The 15,528-nt window shown below is 47.9% G+C and overlaps 1 protein-coding gene across 8 annotated transcripts in view; it reads right to left on the bottom strand.

The window, feature by feature from the left end:
- EPS8L3 (EPS8 signaling adaptor L3) overlaps positions 1 to 15,528 on the bottom strand; it is a 183,522-nt gene that overhangs the window by 103,468 nt on the left and 64,526 nt on the right. For all 8 annotated transcript variants that reach the window (XM_085613948.1, XM_085613974.1, XM_085613938.1 and 5 more), the window contains exon 8: positions 4,414 to 4,580. In XM_085613948.1, the coding sequence (XP_085470074.1) occupies positions 4,414 to 4,580 (167 nt within the window). The remainder of the gene's footprint in view (positions 1 to 4,413; positions 4,581 to 15,528) is intronic.

The raw sequence follows: 15,528 nt of genomic DNA, 5'->3' as shown, positions 1-15,528 counted from the left end.
TGTAAGGCACCCCTAAAGTAGGCCCAAGGTAAACCCATGGGCATGGTGCAGTGCATGTCAAAGGTAGGACATGTACTGGTGTATTTTACATGTCCTGATAATGAAATACTGTCAATTTCGTTTCTACACTATTGTAAAAACTATCTCTCCCATAGGTTATCATTGGAGTTGCCTTGTAACATCTTACAAGGGTAACTTTATATTGGGAAGAGATAGTGATTTGGAGTTTGGGATCCCTGAACTCAGAATTTAAAAATACATATTTTAGTGTAGGTGGTTTTTAAATTGTGTATTTAAAAATGCACTTTTAGAAAGTGGGCATTTTACTGCTTTGCCATCCTGTGCCTCTGCCTGCCAGTGGAATCCACGTCGGGTTTAGACTGATAGTTGGGCTGCTTTGTGCATTCACTCTATACAGTAACACAAAGGAGGCTGAGGTGTGCCCTGCATATTCTGATTGCCCATAGCCAGGCTGATGGGCCTTCCTGAGCTAGAATGGTGGGAGGAGTTGTCATTGACACCTGAATAGGGTTGTGTCTGTCCTCTCACAAGGTTGTCTCCACCCTACTGTAGGTGTCTGGATCCGGGACAGGGCAGGACAGGATCTGTACACTACAAAGACTATCCTTTGAAGTATGCCTTCTTCAAAGGCCAAAAGGGGTATTAGTATTGGACCTATAACCCCATATTTTTTAAACCTTTCTGGATCTGGAGGAAACTCTGGAAAGAGAAAGAGTTGGAGAGCTGTTAGGAGGGGTACTGCCCCTTTGCTGTGTTGCTTTACTGGGGTGGCTGCTTTTTCTTGGAGAAACTAAAAGGACTGGACTTTTGCTTTGGTAACCTGCTCGAGAAGCTTCTCCAATGCTTGCCTACTGTGAAGTCTAAGGGCCATCAAAGACTTCATCTGCCACTCCCCTGAACTCCTCTGCTGGGAGTTCTCACCTGCCAAGTGGTGGGCCCTTGGAGGTGGTTTAGTAGCTTTAAAGACTCAAAGTCCATGCATCTTCCTTCTAGCACTATTTTTCCTGCCACAAGCTTGTTGTGTGTTTGAAAAACCAACGCATCCCCGTGGTTCGGCTAAAAAACGACACAGTGCCTGTGTGCAGCCAGAATAAGTGCTGCTGCCTGAGTCTAGAGCACTGTGTCTCCGAAGTCCGAGACAAATGCTCCAACTCTGATGCAGGCCCTCCTGTGTGGCTGAAGGAATCGACGCATCACAGGTCCGCGGCTGGAAGAATTGACGCAGCACCTGTTTGGCCACTGCTGCATCAACCCCAGCGCATCTGGATTTCCACGCATCACACCTGTGTGCCAAGTTTGCAGCTCATCGCCCCACAGAAAGGGCCGTATCTGGATTTCAACGCATCGTTCCTCCTTGCAGTAAGGAATCGACGTAACACTTTTCCTGTGTGCAGCAGAACTAAGGCCTCCATTCCCTTGGGGGTCAAGAGTCACCACATCGCTGTGTTTTCTGACATTTCTCTCCTTTGCTGCTGCTTTTTGTCTAGGATTTTGACACATCAAAGGTACTTTGCGCTGAAATCAACACATCCGTAGAGGTCTATCGACAGAATTGCTTAAACCTTTAAAAAGTGACATCTTGAGTTGTGTATGTTGGATTTTTGTCGCTTTGGTCTTGTGTCTATTCCTTCAACCCACATTCTCATTGATGCCAACATAGTTTTCTTATTCTTTACTTCCCACCACCACCAGAGCTGTGGCACTATTGTTTTCTTAGCAAATGTAGCTTGCACTATTGCCATACTCTTACTCTTCTGCAGCTGAGCCCTTGTGTTTGTGCCCACGCCTTCCTTATCCAGGCCCTCGCACTGTCACTGCTGCAATCAGGCTTGTCAGAAATTAGTGTGTGGTCTGGGACCAAAACCTAGGGTCATATTTACAAGAAGCTTGTTCTGCCGCTGTGTCATTTTTTTTTACACAGTGGCGGCGCTTTCTTTGCTCCATATTTACAAGGTGACGCATCTAGACAGATGCGTCACTTTTCGTAGGCCTGCGTCAGCTTTTACCTTTGTCAAAATCGGCTATATCGTGTTAGTTTTAATATATGGAAGGTAGGTGTTCCCACCTAAAATATCCTATAAAACTGATGTAGCGGTATTTATGACATTTTGCAAAAGAGACGCATCTTTGGGAAGCGGGCCGCTGAGCTTATTATGTGTGGCAAATTCTGTTCCCCTAAAAACCAGGTGTAGGAATGAAGCATTAGCTGCGGCATAGGTATATGACCAGCTGAAGTGACTTGAAACAGTATAATGTGCAATCAAGTCACCCTCAACAGGTAAGTGCACACATCAGGTAGGTAACACAGTAAATATCACATCACCAACCTTCACAGACTTGTATGCACTCACATTGTACTTCCACATAATATGTCACACATCCGTAGGCATAGTGGTACTCATAAGTACACTATGCCCACTTGACATCCAGGACCAATGTAATAGGGTGTGAAAATGTGAAAAACTTGCTTGCAATTAAAAATCTATAAATACATTTTTCTGTAGGAGAGCGGGGCCCTGGATGTTGCGGGTACAGGGTATACAATTCCCCCCTGCCAACCCCTTTTAATGGTTCTGACTGCCATACTCCTACTCTTTCTGCACTTGAGACCATGTTATTCCTCCCTTACCCCTCCTTATCTTGCATCCCCCACAGTCTCACTGCTACCATGCTCTACTCACTCCACACCAGGGGATCCCACTGCTGCCGTAGTGCGACTCTCTCACCTCTCTTACTACAGCTCTATCTCCATCCAGGTCCATGTCACTACTACTACACCTGTCTACTCGCTGCACCACATACTCTCACTGCTGTGGCACTGGCACCCTGACTCTGACTGCACCCCACATTTTCACATCACTCATAGTTTTTCTCTCTACAGCCGCAGGGCTGGTACCACTGCCAGGCTCTTCAGCTGTCTGCACCCTAAAGTGGCACTGCTGCTGGACTCAGGCTCTCTGCCTCTTGCGCTCACACTGCTGCCACATCCTACATTTCAGTGAGCCAAAGGCCCTCAATGCTGCCACACCTTTTCCCTCTCTCCACCTGCCCTGCGACTGCTGCTGTTTCCTCTCACGCTCTGTGCCAACGTCTCCCACACTCCTCTCTTCCTCTTCTGCATCAAGGCTGTTGACACTCCTGCCAAACAGACCCTTCGTCTTTGTATTCCAGACTGACCCTACTAACTCCTCCTCTGTGTGCATCACAGCTGTGACTCTCTCATCTCAGAAGCTCACACTGGCAGTGCCCTCCACACTCCATGCTCTGTCTCGTCTTTCCATGCCCCCCCAGGCACACCCACACCCCACGCCTGCCCTGTACCACGAGCTGCTGGATTCCGTGGACACGTCTCCCGTGGCCCATGTGCTAGATGTGCTAGTGGGCACGGATCCAGCTGTGACTCTCTCATCTCAGAAGCTCACACTGGCAGTGCCCTCCGCACTCCATGCTCTGTCTCGTCTTTCCACGCCTCCCCAGGCACACCCACACCCCACGTCTGCCCTGTACCATGAGCTGCTGGACTCCGTGGACGCTCCTCCCGTGGCCCATGTGCCAGTGGGCACGGATCCGGCTGTGACTCTCTCATCTCAGAAGCTCACACTGGCAGTGCCCTCCGCACTCCATGCTCTGTCTCGTCTTTCCATGCCTCCCCAGGCACACCCACACCCCACGTCTGCCCTGTACCATGAGCTGCTGGACTCCGTGGACGCTCCTCCCGTGGCCCATGTGCCAGTGGGCACGGATCCGGCTGTGACTCTCTCATCTCAGAAGCTCACACTGGCAGTGCCCTCCTCACTCCATGCTCTGTCTCGTCTTTCCATGCCTCCCCAGGCACACCCACACCCCACGTCTGCCCTGTACCATGAGCTGCTGGACTCCGTGGACGCTCCTCCCGTGGCCCATGTGCCAGTGGGCACGGATCCGGCTGTGACTCTCTCATCTCAGAAGCTCACACTGGCAGTGCCCTCCGCACTCCATGCTCTGTCTCGTCTTTCCATGCCTCCCCAGGCACACCCACACCCCACGTCTGCCCTGTACCATGAGCTGCTGGACTCCGTGGACGCTCCTCCCGTGGCCCATGTGCCAGTGGGCACGGATCCAGCTGTGACTCTCTCATCTCAGAAGCTCACACTGGCAGTGCCCTCCACACTCCATGCTCTGTCTCGTCTTTCCATGCCTCCCCAGGCACACCCACACCCCACGTCTGCCCTGTACCACGAGCTGCTGGATTCCGTGGACGCGTCTCCCGTGGCCCATGTGCTAGTGGGCACGGATCCAGCTGTGACTCTCTCATCTCAGAAGCTCACACTGGCAGTGCCCTCCGCACTCCATGCTCTGTCTCGTCTTTCCATGCCTCCCCAGGCACACCCACACCCCACGCCTGCCCTGTACCATGAGCTGCTGGATTCCGTGGACGCGTCTCCCGTGGCCCATGTGCCAGTGGACGCGGATTCAGTTGTGACTCTTCCGGCTGCCTCCAGCTGCTCCGTGGGGAAGGGTCGGACCTTCCTCTCAGAGGAGACAAGACTTGATGCAACAGCACACTCTCTAAATTATTTCTGGGAAAAAAATCAGAAAAGCAAAATGAGAATAAAATGAATATAAATTATCGGTATCAAGGTAAAGGAGACCTTACTCCATTTGCAGCTCACACCACTCACAAGTAGGGCTCTCTGTACAGGGGGAATTGAAGGACACCATAATGTATATAGTGACATGGGTCTGAAGGGCAACAGCAGAGGTCGTGAAATAGGAATAGCACACATACTTCAGCATAGGAATAAACTGCACCATAATATAAAACAAGAGAGCTTCTACAGTGATAATAGTAGGATGGAGACCAGCGAGCACACAAAGAGGGGAAGAGAAGAAAAATAGGAAAATAAATATTATGATAGAGAGCGAGAGTAGGGTAGTGAGGAGGAATACATCATTGGAGTATAGGGTTAAAGAACAATGACACACATGTAACAATAAGGGGCTAGAGAAAAATACCATAAGTATCATAGTTAAGGCTAGTGAAGGGTCAACAAAATATCTTAATAATCACATTTTAATGTACAGTCAAACACTTGATATAACATAGGAGAGGGCACCTAAAGCTTTATATAGGGCAAGAGGGTTACAATACAACATTGTAATGTAGGGATATAGTGGGGAATGCATACATGTCCTAACATAAGCAGAATGCAGTGAAGAGGGGGAGAGAATTACGCAAGAGAGACAACTGGAAAACACATGCACTCTTGTGGAGTTCTTAAACAAAAAGAAAAAAGTAGCACTTGAAAATTGAGCAGTGAAGTACATAAGTAATGCGTTCATACTGCAGGGGAGTGACAAAAGGGCAAAGAGGAAGGGAAACCCACAAAATCTACCTAGTAAGAAGTAAGTAAATGAGAGTGGCAGTCAAGCCAACCAATGGAAAGTAATGGGCGGGCTATAAACCCACTGTAAGTTAACAGTATGTCTCACAACAGACAGCACATGCACTGTCTAGCAGATGACACCTTAAAACTGTAGTTAGTTAAATAGAGGACTGGTTTCATCCACTCCCCGCCTCCATTGTGCTAGACTGGGGGAGGAGGGTCTAAAAGACAGATCCTGAATGAAGATTTTTGTGTAATCCCTGCCCCAAACACAGGTCCAATACTTTTACCCCTTTCTGCCATTGAAGTAGGCATACTTCAAAGGATAGTCCTGCATTGCCCTGACCTGGCTCCAGACACTCTGCAGTGGGGTGGGGACAGCATTGTGAGAGGACAGACAAAGCCCTATTCAGGTGTCAGTAACAACTCTTCCCACTACTCTAACTCAGGGAGGCCCGTCAGCCTGGTAATGGGCAATCAGGATAAGCAGAGCACACCTCAGATCCCTTTGTGTGACTGTCTAGAATGAAAGCACAAACAGCCCAACTGTGAGTCTAAACCAGATGTGGATTCTGCAGGCAGGCTTAATCACAGAATGGCAAAGCAAGAAAATGGCCTCTTTCTAAAAGTGGCATTTTTCAAAAACACAATTTAAAAACCACCTTCACAGAAAGATGTGTGTTTAAATCCTGAGTTCAGGGAACCTAAACTCCAAATCTCTATCTCTTCCCAATTGAAAGTTACAAGGTAGCTCCAAAGATAACCTATAGGAGAGATAGTCCTTAAAACAGAGAAAAGTGAAATTAGTGATATTTCACTATCAGGACATGTAAAACACAACAACACATGTCATACCTTTCTCATACACTGCACCCTCCCCATGGGGTAACTTGGGCCTACCTTAGGGGTGCCTTATACATAGTAAAAGGGAAGGTTTGGGCCTGGCAAGTGGGTGGACTGGCCAGGTCGACATGGCACTTTAAAAATGCACTTGCAGACACTGCAGTGGCATATCTGAGACATTTTTGCAGGGCTTCTCGTGTGGGCAGCACAATCAGTGCTGCAGGCCCACTAGTAGCATTAGATTTACAGGCCCTGGCACACACAGTGCACTTTACTAGGCACTTCCCAGTAAATAAAATATACCAATCATGGATAACCAATTATCAATACAATGTAGATATAGAGCATATGCACTTTAGCACTGATCAGCAGAGGTAAAGTGCCCAGAGACCTAGACCCAACAAAACAGGTCAGACAAAATAGGAGGAAGAAGGCAAAATGTTTGGGGATAGCCCTGCAAAAAGAGCCAGGTCCAGCAGCGTGGTAACTGTATGTACGTGTGCTTGCTTCAGGTAAAGGTTGCTGCAATATCAGGAAAATCAGTAGTTAAAACTGTCCCACCAGACCATAAAACAGGCCCACAAACAGCCAACAACCGACCCTTACACTGTTCTGTAAGACTTGCCCTTCAGGCACTGCCGGATCGTCCCATATGCCACTCATTGACCCTGTCAACAGTGAACAGTGATTTTTGATTGGCCTTTCCCTTTTTCCTAGTGCTTTTTGCCCTAAAACATTTTAAATGCATATCTCTGGTCCGCTTTCACGTATTTTAATGACCTTTGAGTTTTTTTTTCATCGTACTTTTCTCTATTTTTCTACTTTCGTTTTGATACAATTGTGTTGCGCTCCTTTATTGTTGGAAGTGGTTGAATTTAAAATTCACCTCTCTGGGGATTGCCTGCTGCTAGTGCTATAGCTGCCTGGGCTCAATATCCAGACGTGAAAGGTGCAATATAAGAATCATGTCATAAGGGAAGGAGTTCAACGTTAGCATCATGAAATACACAAATGATAAAGTCAGTATTGTGACATCCAGTTAGCTGGACAGTACTGGTGTTATGGTAAAGGGGCAGGTGCACAATAACAGGGTGATAGTGAATGCGACAAGTACCAAGCAGCAGCAAGACCTAGGTATAAAGAGGCAAAGGCGATAGCATAATCCAGAGATAGAGAGAAACTAGTTGTAGAATGAAACAGCATGTCAGGGAGAACAGCAATATCGTGCTGCAAGGACACTGGCTGCATTGCCAAATAAAGGCAACAGCAGTGCCATAGTATATGGATAAAGAGGTCAGAGGAACAGTATCATGGCATAGGAACAGAATGACAACATCTGTCCCATGATGTAAGGAAAGAGGACAAATATCAATGTTGTGACACATTAAAGGGGGGTCATAGCACGATCGCGACATAGTCGAAGGGATGGTAGTAGCAAGGAAGAAGGATTTCTGCATAATGACATATAGATATATTAATATTATGGCATCATAACCAGGCCCACTGGAATTATGCGACAGTGCAGCCGCTGCGATTTTCACATAATTATACATTTGCCGCGTGTTCCACATAATCCATCATTTGTCAAATAATCTGCAGATTTAAAGAAAAAATAATTGGTTCTAGCTCAAACGGTTCAAAAGTTACAAAAAATGCAGCTGGACTGATAAACTTTCTGTTGCTTATTGCAAAATATGGGTGTTAAATTGGTACTAATAGGGTGCAACCAATGCCCAGACAGTGTTACCAAATTTAAAAATGACAAAAAATGAAGTAATTCTATTGCAAAATGAGCCGTTTTAAGCTGCATAATTTGTCATTTCTTGCTGCATAATTTACTGGACCCTGCCACATAATTTGTCCCTCTTCTGCTGCATAATTCCAGTGGCCCTGATCATGACATAACATCTAAGGGACAATCTCAAGACCACAATATCCAGACCGTGACTACAGTGAAGACACAATATTAGTAGGAGACATTGTAATAGAAGGAATTGAAGGACATAATGGCATAGGAGCAAGAGCAGTGTCATGATACAAGGATACAAGATCACGATAGATCCATTCTTGCCATATTGTGCCATATGGCAAGAAGCACAATAGCATCAGGGTGAGGAATAGTAGATAAGGCGGTGACATCAGTATCGCGTCACTTAAGGACACCGATGCAATACATGTCATAAGAGGAGATGTGAGAAGAGCGACACAGGTGTCAAGGGTCAGAAGGGTATGATGGCATGAAAATTACACAATACTACCAGTGTTACGACCGAAGTGCAATGTGGATGGCGGTCATAGAAAGCAATGGCCATTGTATATTTTTATAAGAGCAGTGGTGAGTGGCTGTGATGGAAGTGGTAATGTTTACCCTGTGTAATGGAAAAGGCAATGATCAGTATGTGTCTTGGAAGCGGCACTTTTAAAACTGGGTTGTGGAAGTTTAATATTCGTCAGTGAGTGTTTTGGGAGTGGTAAGTGGCAGTCTCGGAAGAAGCAGTGGCCAATCTGTGCTCGGGCTAAGACAGCAATCAGAATGAGCACTTCCGGGTAAGGGCACAGGCTGCTCGGTGCTCAGATAAGAACAATGGGCAGTGTATTGTTCAGTGGGGATCTGCGTGGTGGCAGTGGTCAGCGAGTGTCCTTGTAGGAGCACTCGTCAGAGTGACTTGGTGGTAGCCGTGGTCTGTGTGCGCCATGATAGGAGTGATGGCCATGACTCGGTGGTAGCCGTGGTCTGTGTGCGCCATGATAGGAGTGATGGCCATGACTCGGTGGTAGCCGTGGTCTGTGTGCGCCATGATAAGAGTGATGGCCATGACTCGGTGGTAGCCGTGGTCTGTATGCGCCATGATAGGAGTGATGGCCATGACTCGGTGGTAGCCGTGGTCTGTGTGCTCCATGATAGGAGTGATGGCCATGACTCGGTGGTAGCCGTGGTCTGTGTGCGCCATGATAGGAGTGATGGCCAGGGTGTGATTTAATAGTGGCAGTGGTCAGTGAGTGTCCTTGTAGGAGCACTCGTTAGAGTGAGTTGGTGGTAGCCGTGGTCTGTGTGTGCCGTGATAGGAGTGATGGCCAGGGTGTGATTTAATAGTAGCAGTGGTCAGCGCGTAGCCTGATAGGGGGCAGTGAAGTATGTGTTTATAGGAGCAGAACTCACTGGACTTCCTGGTAGTTACGATGGTCTGAGGGAGTTCTTGGAGGAACAGTGTTCAGTCGCTGTACTGGTAGTGTCAGTCGTCCCTGACATTCCCATCCAAAGCAGTGGTCAGTGTATGACGCGGCAACAGTAGTTCTAGCAGGCGTTCCGCTAGGGGCAGTGGTCAGTGAGAATCCTTGTAGGAGAAGGGATCAGTGTGGGGCCTGGTAGTGGTAATGGTCTGTGGTTAACGCTGGCGGGAGCAGTGATTCGTGTTTGCCCTAGAAGTGGTCAGCCCGTGTGTCCCAGAATGACAGTGGTCGGTGTTTATGTGGGTAGTCGCCGTGATCAGTCCGTGGCGAGGTGGCGTCAATCGTCAACATGTGTTGTTGTAGTGGCCGTGATGAGTAGGTGTCCTTGTAGTAGCCGTGCTCAGTCTGTGGCGAGGTGGCGGCAATCGTCAACATGTGTTATTGTAGTGGCCGTGATGAGTAGGTGTCCTTGTAGTAGCCGTGCTCAGTCTGTGGCGAGGTGGCGGCAATCGTCAACATATGTTGTTGCAGTGGCCGAGATGAGTAGGTGTCCTTGTAGTAGCCGTGCTCAGTCTGTGGCGAGGTGGCGGCAATCGTCAACATGTGTTGTTGTAGTGGCCGTGATGAGTAGGTGTCCTTGTAGTAGCAGGGGTCAGAAGGTAGCCTTCATAGAGATGTCGGTCATTTGGCTACAGTGTTACGCTTAGAGGTAATTGAGTGCCCTGGTAAGGGCAAAGGTCACTGGAGATATTAGTGGTCAGTAGGTGCTCTGGTAGGTCAGTTCGAGGTTGCCTGGTGTTTTCGTAAGTGTAGCTGACATTTAAGCCATCGGTGCTATAGATCTCTGCAGCTGTCCAAATGTTGCATGTAGATGTTGAACACCTCTTTTCTGCAAGGTTTTGTTGCTGTTCTTGCAACAATGAGTCAGTTGCCTGAAGGATGGACATGGACTTTTTAACCTCCAAATCACTAAACTGGGGATGTGGGGTTAATGATCAGGAATCGATTACCGTATCTAACATTGTGAAGATAGTCTGTAAGCAGTACTTGTTCTCATGGTTCCAGGTGCAGTGGTGAGGTTGACTTCTCCGCGGCATTTGACAAAGTGCAGCGAGGGATACTCTGAAAGTGTTCCTCGTGCTACAGCAGGAGACCTGCATAGAGTGCCTGCAGCCCTCATTATGCACTTAAGACCCAGCTGTTGAAGCCTGGAACGGCCAGCACTGGGGCGAGTGGGGTACTCCAGATGGCGAGTCACAAATACGTGCTATTGTCTAGAGAAAGTATATTGTCAGGGGAGGAGCACGGGTGAGGGTAGAGCATTCACCCATCATTCATTCATTGTTAAGCTTTAACACTGCACATGGGGAGTACTTGATGACATCCGTAGTTGGGAGATGTAATGCCAAATCCCACTGAACTTTTATGACTTGAACTTGGATTCATATCGAGTTGGTACAAGTTGCAGAGTATTGATTTGAGATTTAACTATTCCATAAGAAGTCCTCGTAATTCATTGATTCCAGAGGAACTGCTAACCTTGCTGCCTTTTGCATCACATGGCTGAAGAGGCTGAACAATAGTAAGGAGTGTCGGCATTGAGTGTCCTGTAAGCCACATGGGAGTCCTTGAAGTGGCAACTATCAATAAGTGGCCCAGAAGTAGAAATAGCAAGTGGTGGTGCAGATAAGTTAGAAGTGGTTTCCCTAGGGATAGTGATCCGTGGGCATCTTCCACAACAAAATCCATGCCAACTCCAGCAACCCCAAGGAACTCTTCAGCGTCATTCAAGAATTCATCAAGCCCCTCAGCAAAGCCACGGATATCGCCCCCTCCCAGGACCTCGGCGAGAAACTCGGAGTCTACCTTCACTGAAGATCAAAAACCTCTATGACAATTTCAACGGCCATATGCCGGACTCCGCAGATCGCTACGCCGGCTATGCAGACAGCTACGCCGGCCAGCCCACCATCTCCACCTAGACACCGATCACAACCAAAGAGACTGCTTTGACCATGAAAAGCATCCACTCGGGGGGCCCCCCACAGACCCCTGCCCACCACACATCTACAACAGAGCCACCACCGCCATTGCACCCGTACTACAAAGCACCATCAACACCACCTTCAAAACTTGTTACTTCCCTGACAATTGAAAGCGCGCAGAAATCAGGCCCCTGCTCAAGAAACCATCAGCAGACCCGACGGACCTCAAGAGCTACCGTCCCATCTCGCTCCTCCCCTTCACGGCGAACGTTGCAGAGAAGACCGTCATCGCAGAACTGACCGGGTTCATCAAAGACCACGCTATCCTCAACCCCTCTCAATCCTGATTCCGCAGCATCCACAGCACCAAGACTTCTCTACTTGCCACCACAGATGACATCCATGCCCTCCTCGACCAAGGACACACCACAGCCCTGATTCTAGCATTCAACACCGACTCCCACCGCAGACTCACAGCCAGACTACATGACACCGGCATACAAGGAACCGCCCTCGACTGGATCCGATCATTCCTCACCGGCAGAAGCGAAAGGATCACACTGCCACCCGTCCTCTCCAAACCGATGGAAATCAACTGCGGATTCCCACAGGGATCATCGCTCAGACCAACCCTCTTCAACATCTACATGGCCCCACTTGCCGCCATCGTCCAACAGCACAGTCTCAACATAGTGTCCTATGCCGATGACACCCAGCTCATGAATGTGGTCCGTCGGCTGCGCTGCCACCTCTGGTGCAGGAAACCAGGGTTTGAGCCTCGAGGTCGCGTCCACATCCTGTGATTCTGGGCAAATCACTTAATCTCCCTCTGCCTGAATGTGTAATGTAAATACGGTGCTATGTAAAGCGCTCCAATACCTTCGGGTCGAGTTTGCGCTATATAAATATGCAAAATAAAGGACCCCACCACCACCAGACTCAACTTCCAGAAAGGAATGCAGGACGTCGCAGCCTGGATGAGCAACAGCTGCCTGAAGCTCAACTCGGAGAAGATAGAAGTAATCATCCTCGGAACCACCCCATCGGCATGGGACAACTCCTGGTGGCCCGCCGCCCTTGGCACCCCCACGGACCACGCTAGAAACCTCGGCATCGTACTCGACTCCTCTCTCTCCATGAACAGACAGGTCAACGCCATCGCTTCCAGCTGCTTCAGCACCCTCTGCCTCCTCCGCAAAACCTTCAAGTGGATCTCCCCCGAGGCAAGGATGACCGTCACCCAGGCCCTCATCACCAGCAGGCTGGATTACAGAAACGCCCTCTACGCCAGCATAAACAAGCCTCTACTCCGCAAGCTCCAGACGATACAGAACACCGCCGCCAGACTCGGCCTCGGCATCCTGAGCAGTGGGCAGGATCGGCAGGGCACAGCGTGCCCCTACTTCTTTAAATCCAAGGATTGGAAAACAAAATGTGTACTGCGGCTGTGGTCTTTTTACCATGCTGCTTACGTTTTGTAAGGATATAAGCAATGGTCATTGAAATGGGTCCATTCAGGGCCCTGTTGTCATGTCCTTAACTTTTCAGGCAAAAGCGCTCACTGATATCTGAATAGTGAGTGTAAAAGCATTAAGGTAACCATGTTGTTCCTGCTTACATTTCACATGGTTTGCTAGATTTTGCATTCCCTATGAGTGTTTGCTTTTTCCAGGATGTTGTTACTTTTTTTTTGTAGGCCATATATTGCTCTTGTCCAGTGCGTGATTTAAATTGAGCCGCATCTAGGTGTTTATAGCCGGCAACAACTGTGTTGTAGTTGAAGGCAGTGTGAGTCTTTTTCAGTGGGGCAGTATGTTGTTCAGTGGGGGAGAGGATGTGGCACTATGCCCAGAGCTGCTGGATTTTGAACTGGGGAACCAGGTTCAGCCTTAATAACCAGTCCACCAGACCACTCTCCTGAAAGAGCACAATCCCATGCTAGACCTTAGAAGGCTTCGCAAGACCTTAGAAGCCCTGGTGTCTTAGCACCAGCAGGTGAACCCTAGCAGTGGCAAGTGTGGGTTAACCTTCAAGGTTTGTCCATCACAATCCATACTGAAGTTCACGTCCAGTCTTGCTAGCAGGTCTATGAAGCAGCACACGCTAGAGCGACAGTGACTCTATCACTGAGGTCACAGGACCCTTGAGAAGGGTCAGCTCTAGGGCAGTGCAACCGGTGTGACCGCACCGGGTGCTGACTTTGGGGGGAGGCATTATGTTTGCAAGTATATTAAGGTTTTTAAAGCGCTTGCTGCCTCCTTCCTGGCCTCCTGCAATTTTCAGCAACATTAAAAAGGTCATGATGACTCTGGTGTTTAATGTTCTTCCTAGAGAGAGATCGGAACTTTGTCTAGTGGAAGTCTTGACTCATGGAAAGGTAGCTCAGAGGGTTAATGTGCCTGCTGCAAAGAACATGTACCATGCAGATCACAAAGTGCTCATAATGTAAATAGGTCAGTGGGCTACTGCTTTTGTCAGAGAGATCCTTTTGTTACTTGCAGTTTATAAGTTAAAATCCTAACATAGAACAGTGCGCTATTACCTTTCATCTAAGAGCTGCATACAAACTGCAAGGTATAAATTAGAGCGTTACGTCGCCCCCCCCCCCCCAGTCTTTGATTATCCTAATGTTGCAAAAAGTGCTCTTTTGGACAGAAATCAATTCTGATTATTAAAGAGAAGCCCCAACCATGGTATTACGTTTTAAATTCTGAGTTTGTGTTTCTCTGCAGACCAATCACTATTAAACTATACGGCCTACTAGTATGGTTGTCATGTGACTCCTACACCTTGTAGTCCTTAGTCTTATGTAACATTTACAGTGATTTATACACATATTGATTGTCTCTGTGTAATGTGTGTGATGTAAAGTGCTCTGACACCCTACACTGGTATGAGTCGCACTGTAAATGCACCTAAGAGAGAGTGTGGTTATTGAGACTTGAGGGGCACTGTTAAAGGGTGGTAGTGAGGGAATCCATGGAAGAGGTGGTCATTGGGGGGTAATAACAAACATTAATGCACAAGGCACTACCAGTGCTAAGGCCGACCCTGCCCTTGAGGCCAGTCTGCCTCACCCATAGGTACCTCCATTGGCCTTGTTTCAGAAGTAGGAGCTGCAACTCACCAGGGATTGGCAATGCAGAATTTGCACACACACCAAACTAAGTTCGCAAACTTCACAGTCTCTCTGCTTCATTCACAAGCACTTTTAACATGTGCTGCTTGCTGTGGGGCCACTGGAATTAATTATGAGTGCTAACAGTCTCTGGAAAGATTTTGCCTTATTAGTACCAGTGTAACATACAAATGCAGCAGTGAGAAAGGTGATCAGTCAACCTTTGCAATAAGCCATCCACTCCGCAGCAACACAAGTCACATTTTTATTAACTTGTGATACGTTTGAGCTATAAACAATTTATTAGTTTAAATGGTCAGATCATGCAGCAGATCTTGCATTATTTGGCAAATATGGCAGAGTCATAACTATATAGAAAACATTTGCAAACTAGGATATTTTGCCATTCATGTTTGAACTGCTGTTGTGGAAAAAGGGAGAAGTGCTGATGACAGAAACACCATGGCTCGGCGACAAATGGCTTGTGCTTCCACATTTTATCGTATTTGGGACATTCGGTGATTAGAAGCATATCCCACTTTGTGAATGTATTTTAATGTCAATAACTCATTATAACCTTAAATAATCATGTGTATCCATTGGTTGATTAAACTGGGCAGTGAAATGCCAAACAAATACTAAAAATTGGGATGTTTGCGCATTCTGGCCACACCTCTGGCTCTGCCCACTGATCCAATCCTTGGGTTATTCCCATCCTCTGATTCTCTGCCCACAGTTCCCCTACTTTTTTCCTCCACTTCGACCACTGACCCCGAGACACAATAACATCAGCCAAAACCTACGGAAGCTCCACTGGCTCCCCATCGAGAAGAGAGTCACTTTCAAGATGCTCACCCATGCCTACAAATGCCTACGTAACACTGGACCCCAATACCTCAATGACAGAATCAACCTCCACGCACCCAAACGAAACCTCCGATCCACCAACCTCTTCCTCGCTGAAACCCCACGCATCCACAGAGCAGGGGGAAGATCCTTCTCATACATTGCTGCCAAGGCCTGG

The sequence above is a fragment of the Triturus cristatus genome, chromosome 1_1 (assembly GCF_964204655.1).
Source record: "Triturus cristatus chromosome 1_1, aTriCri1.1, whole genome shotgun sequence".
Classification (NCBI taxonomy): domain Eukaryota; kingdom Metazoa; phylum Chordata; class Amphibia; order Caudata; family Salamandridae; genus Triturus; species Triturus cristatus.
Note: the sequence above shows the minus strand (reverse complement) of the source record. Positions and strands in the feature narration are given on the sequence as shown.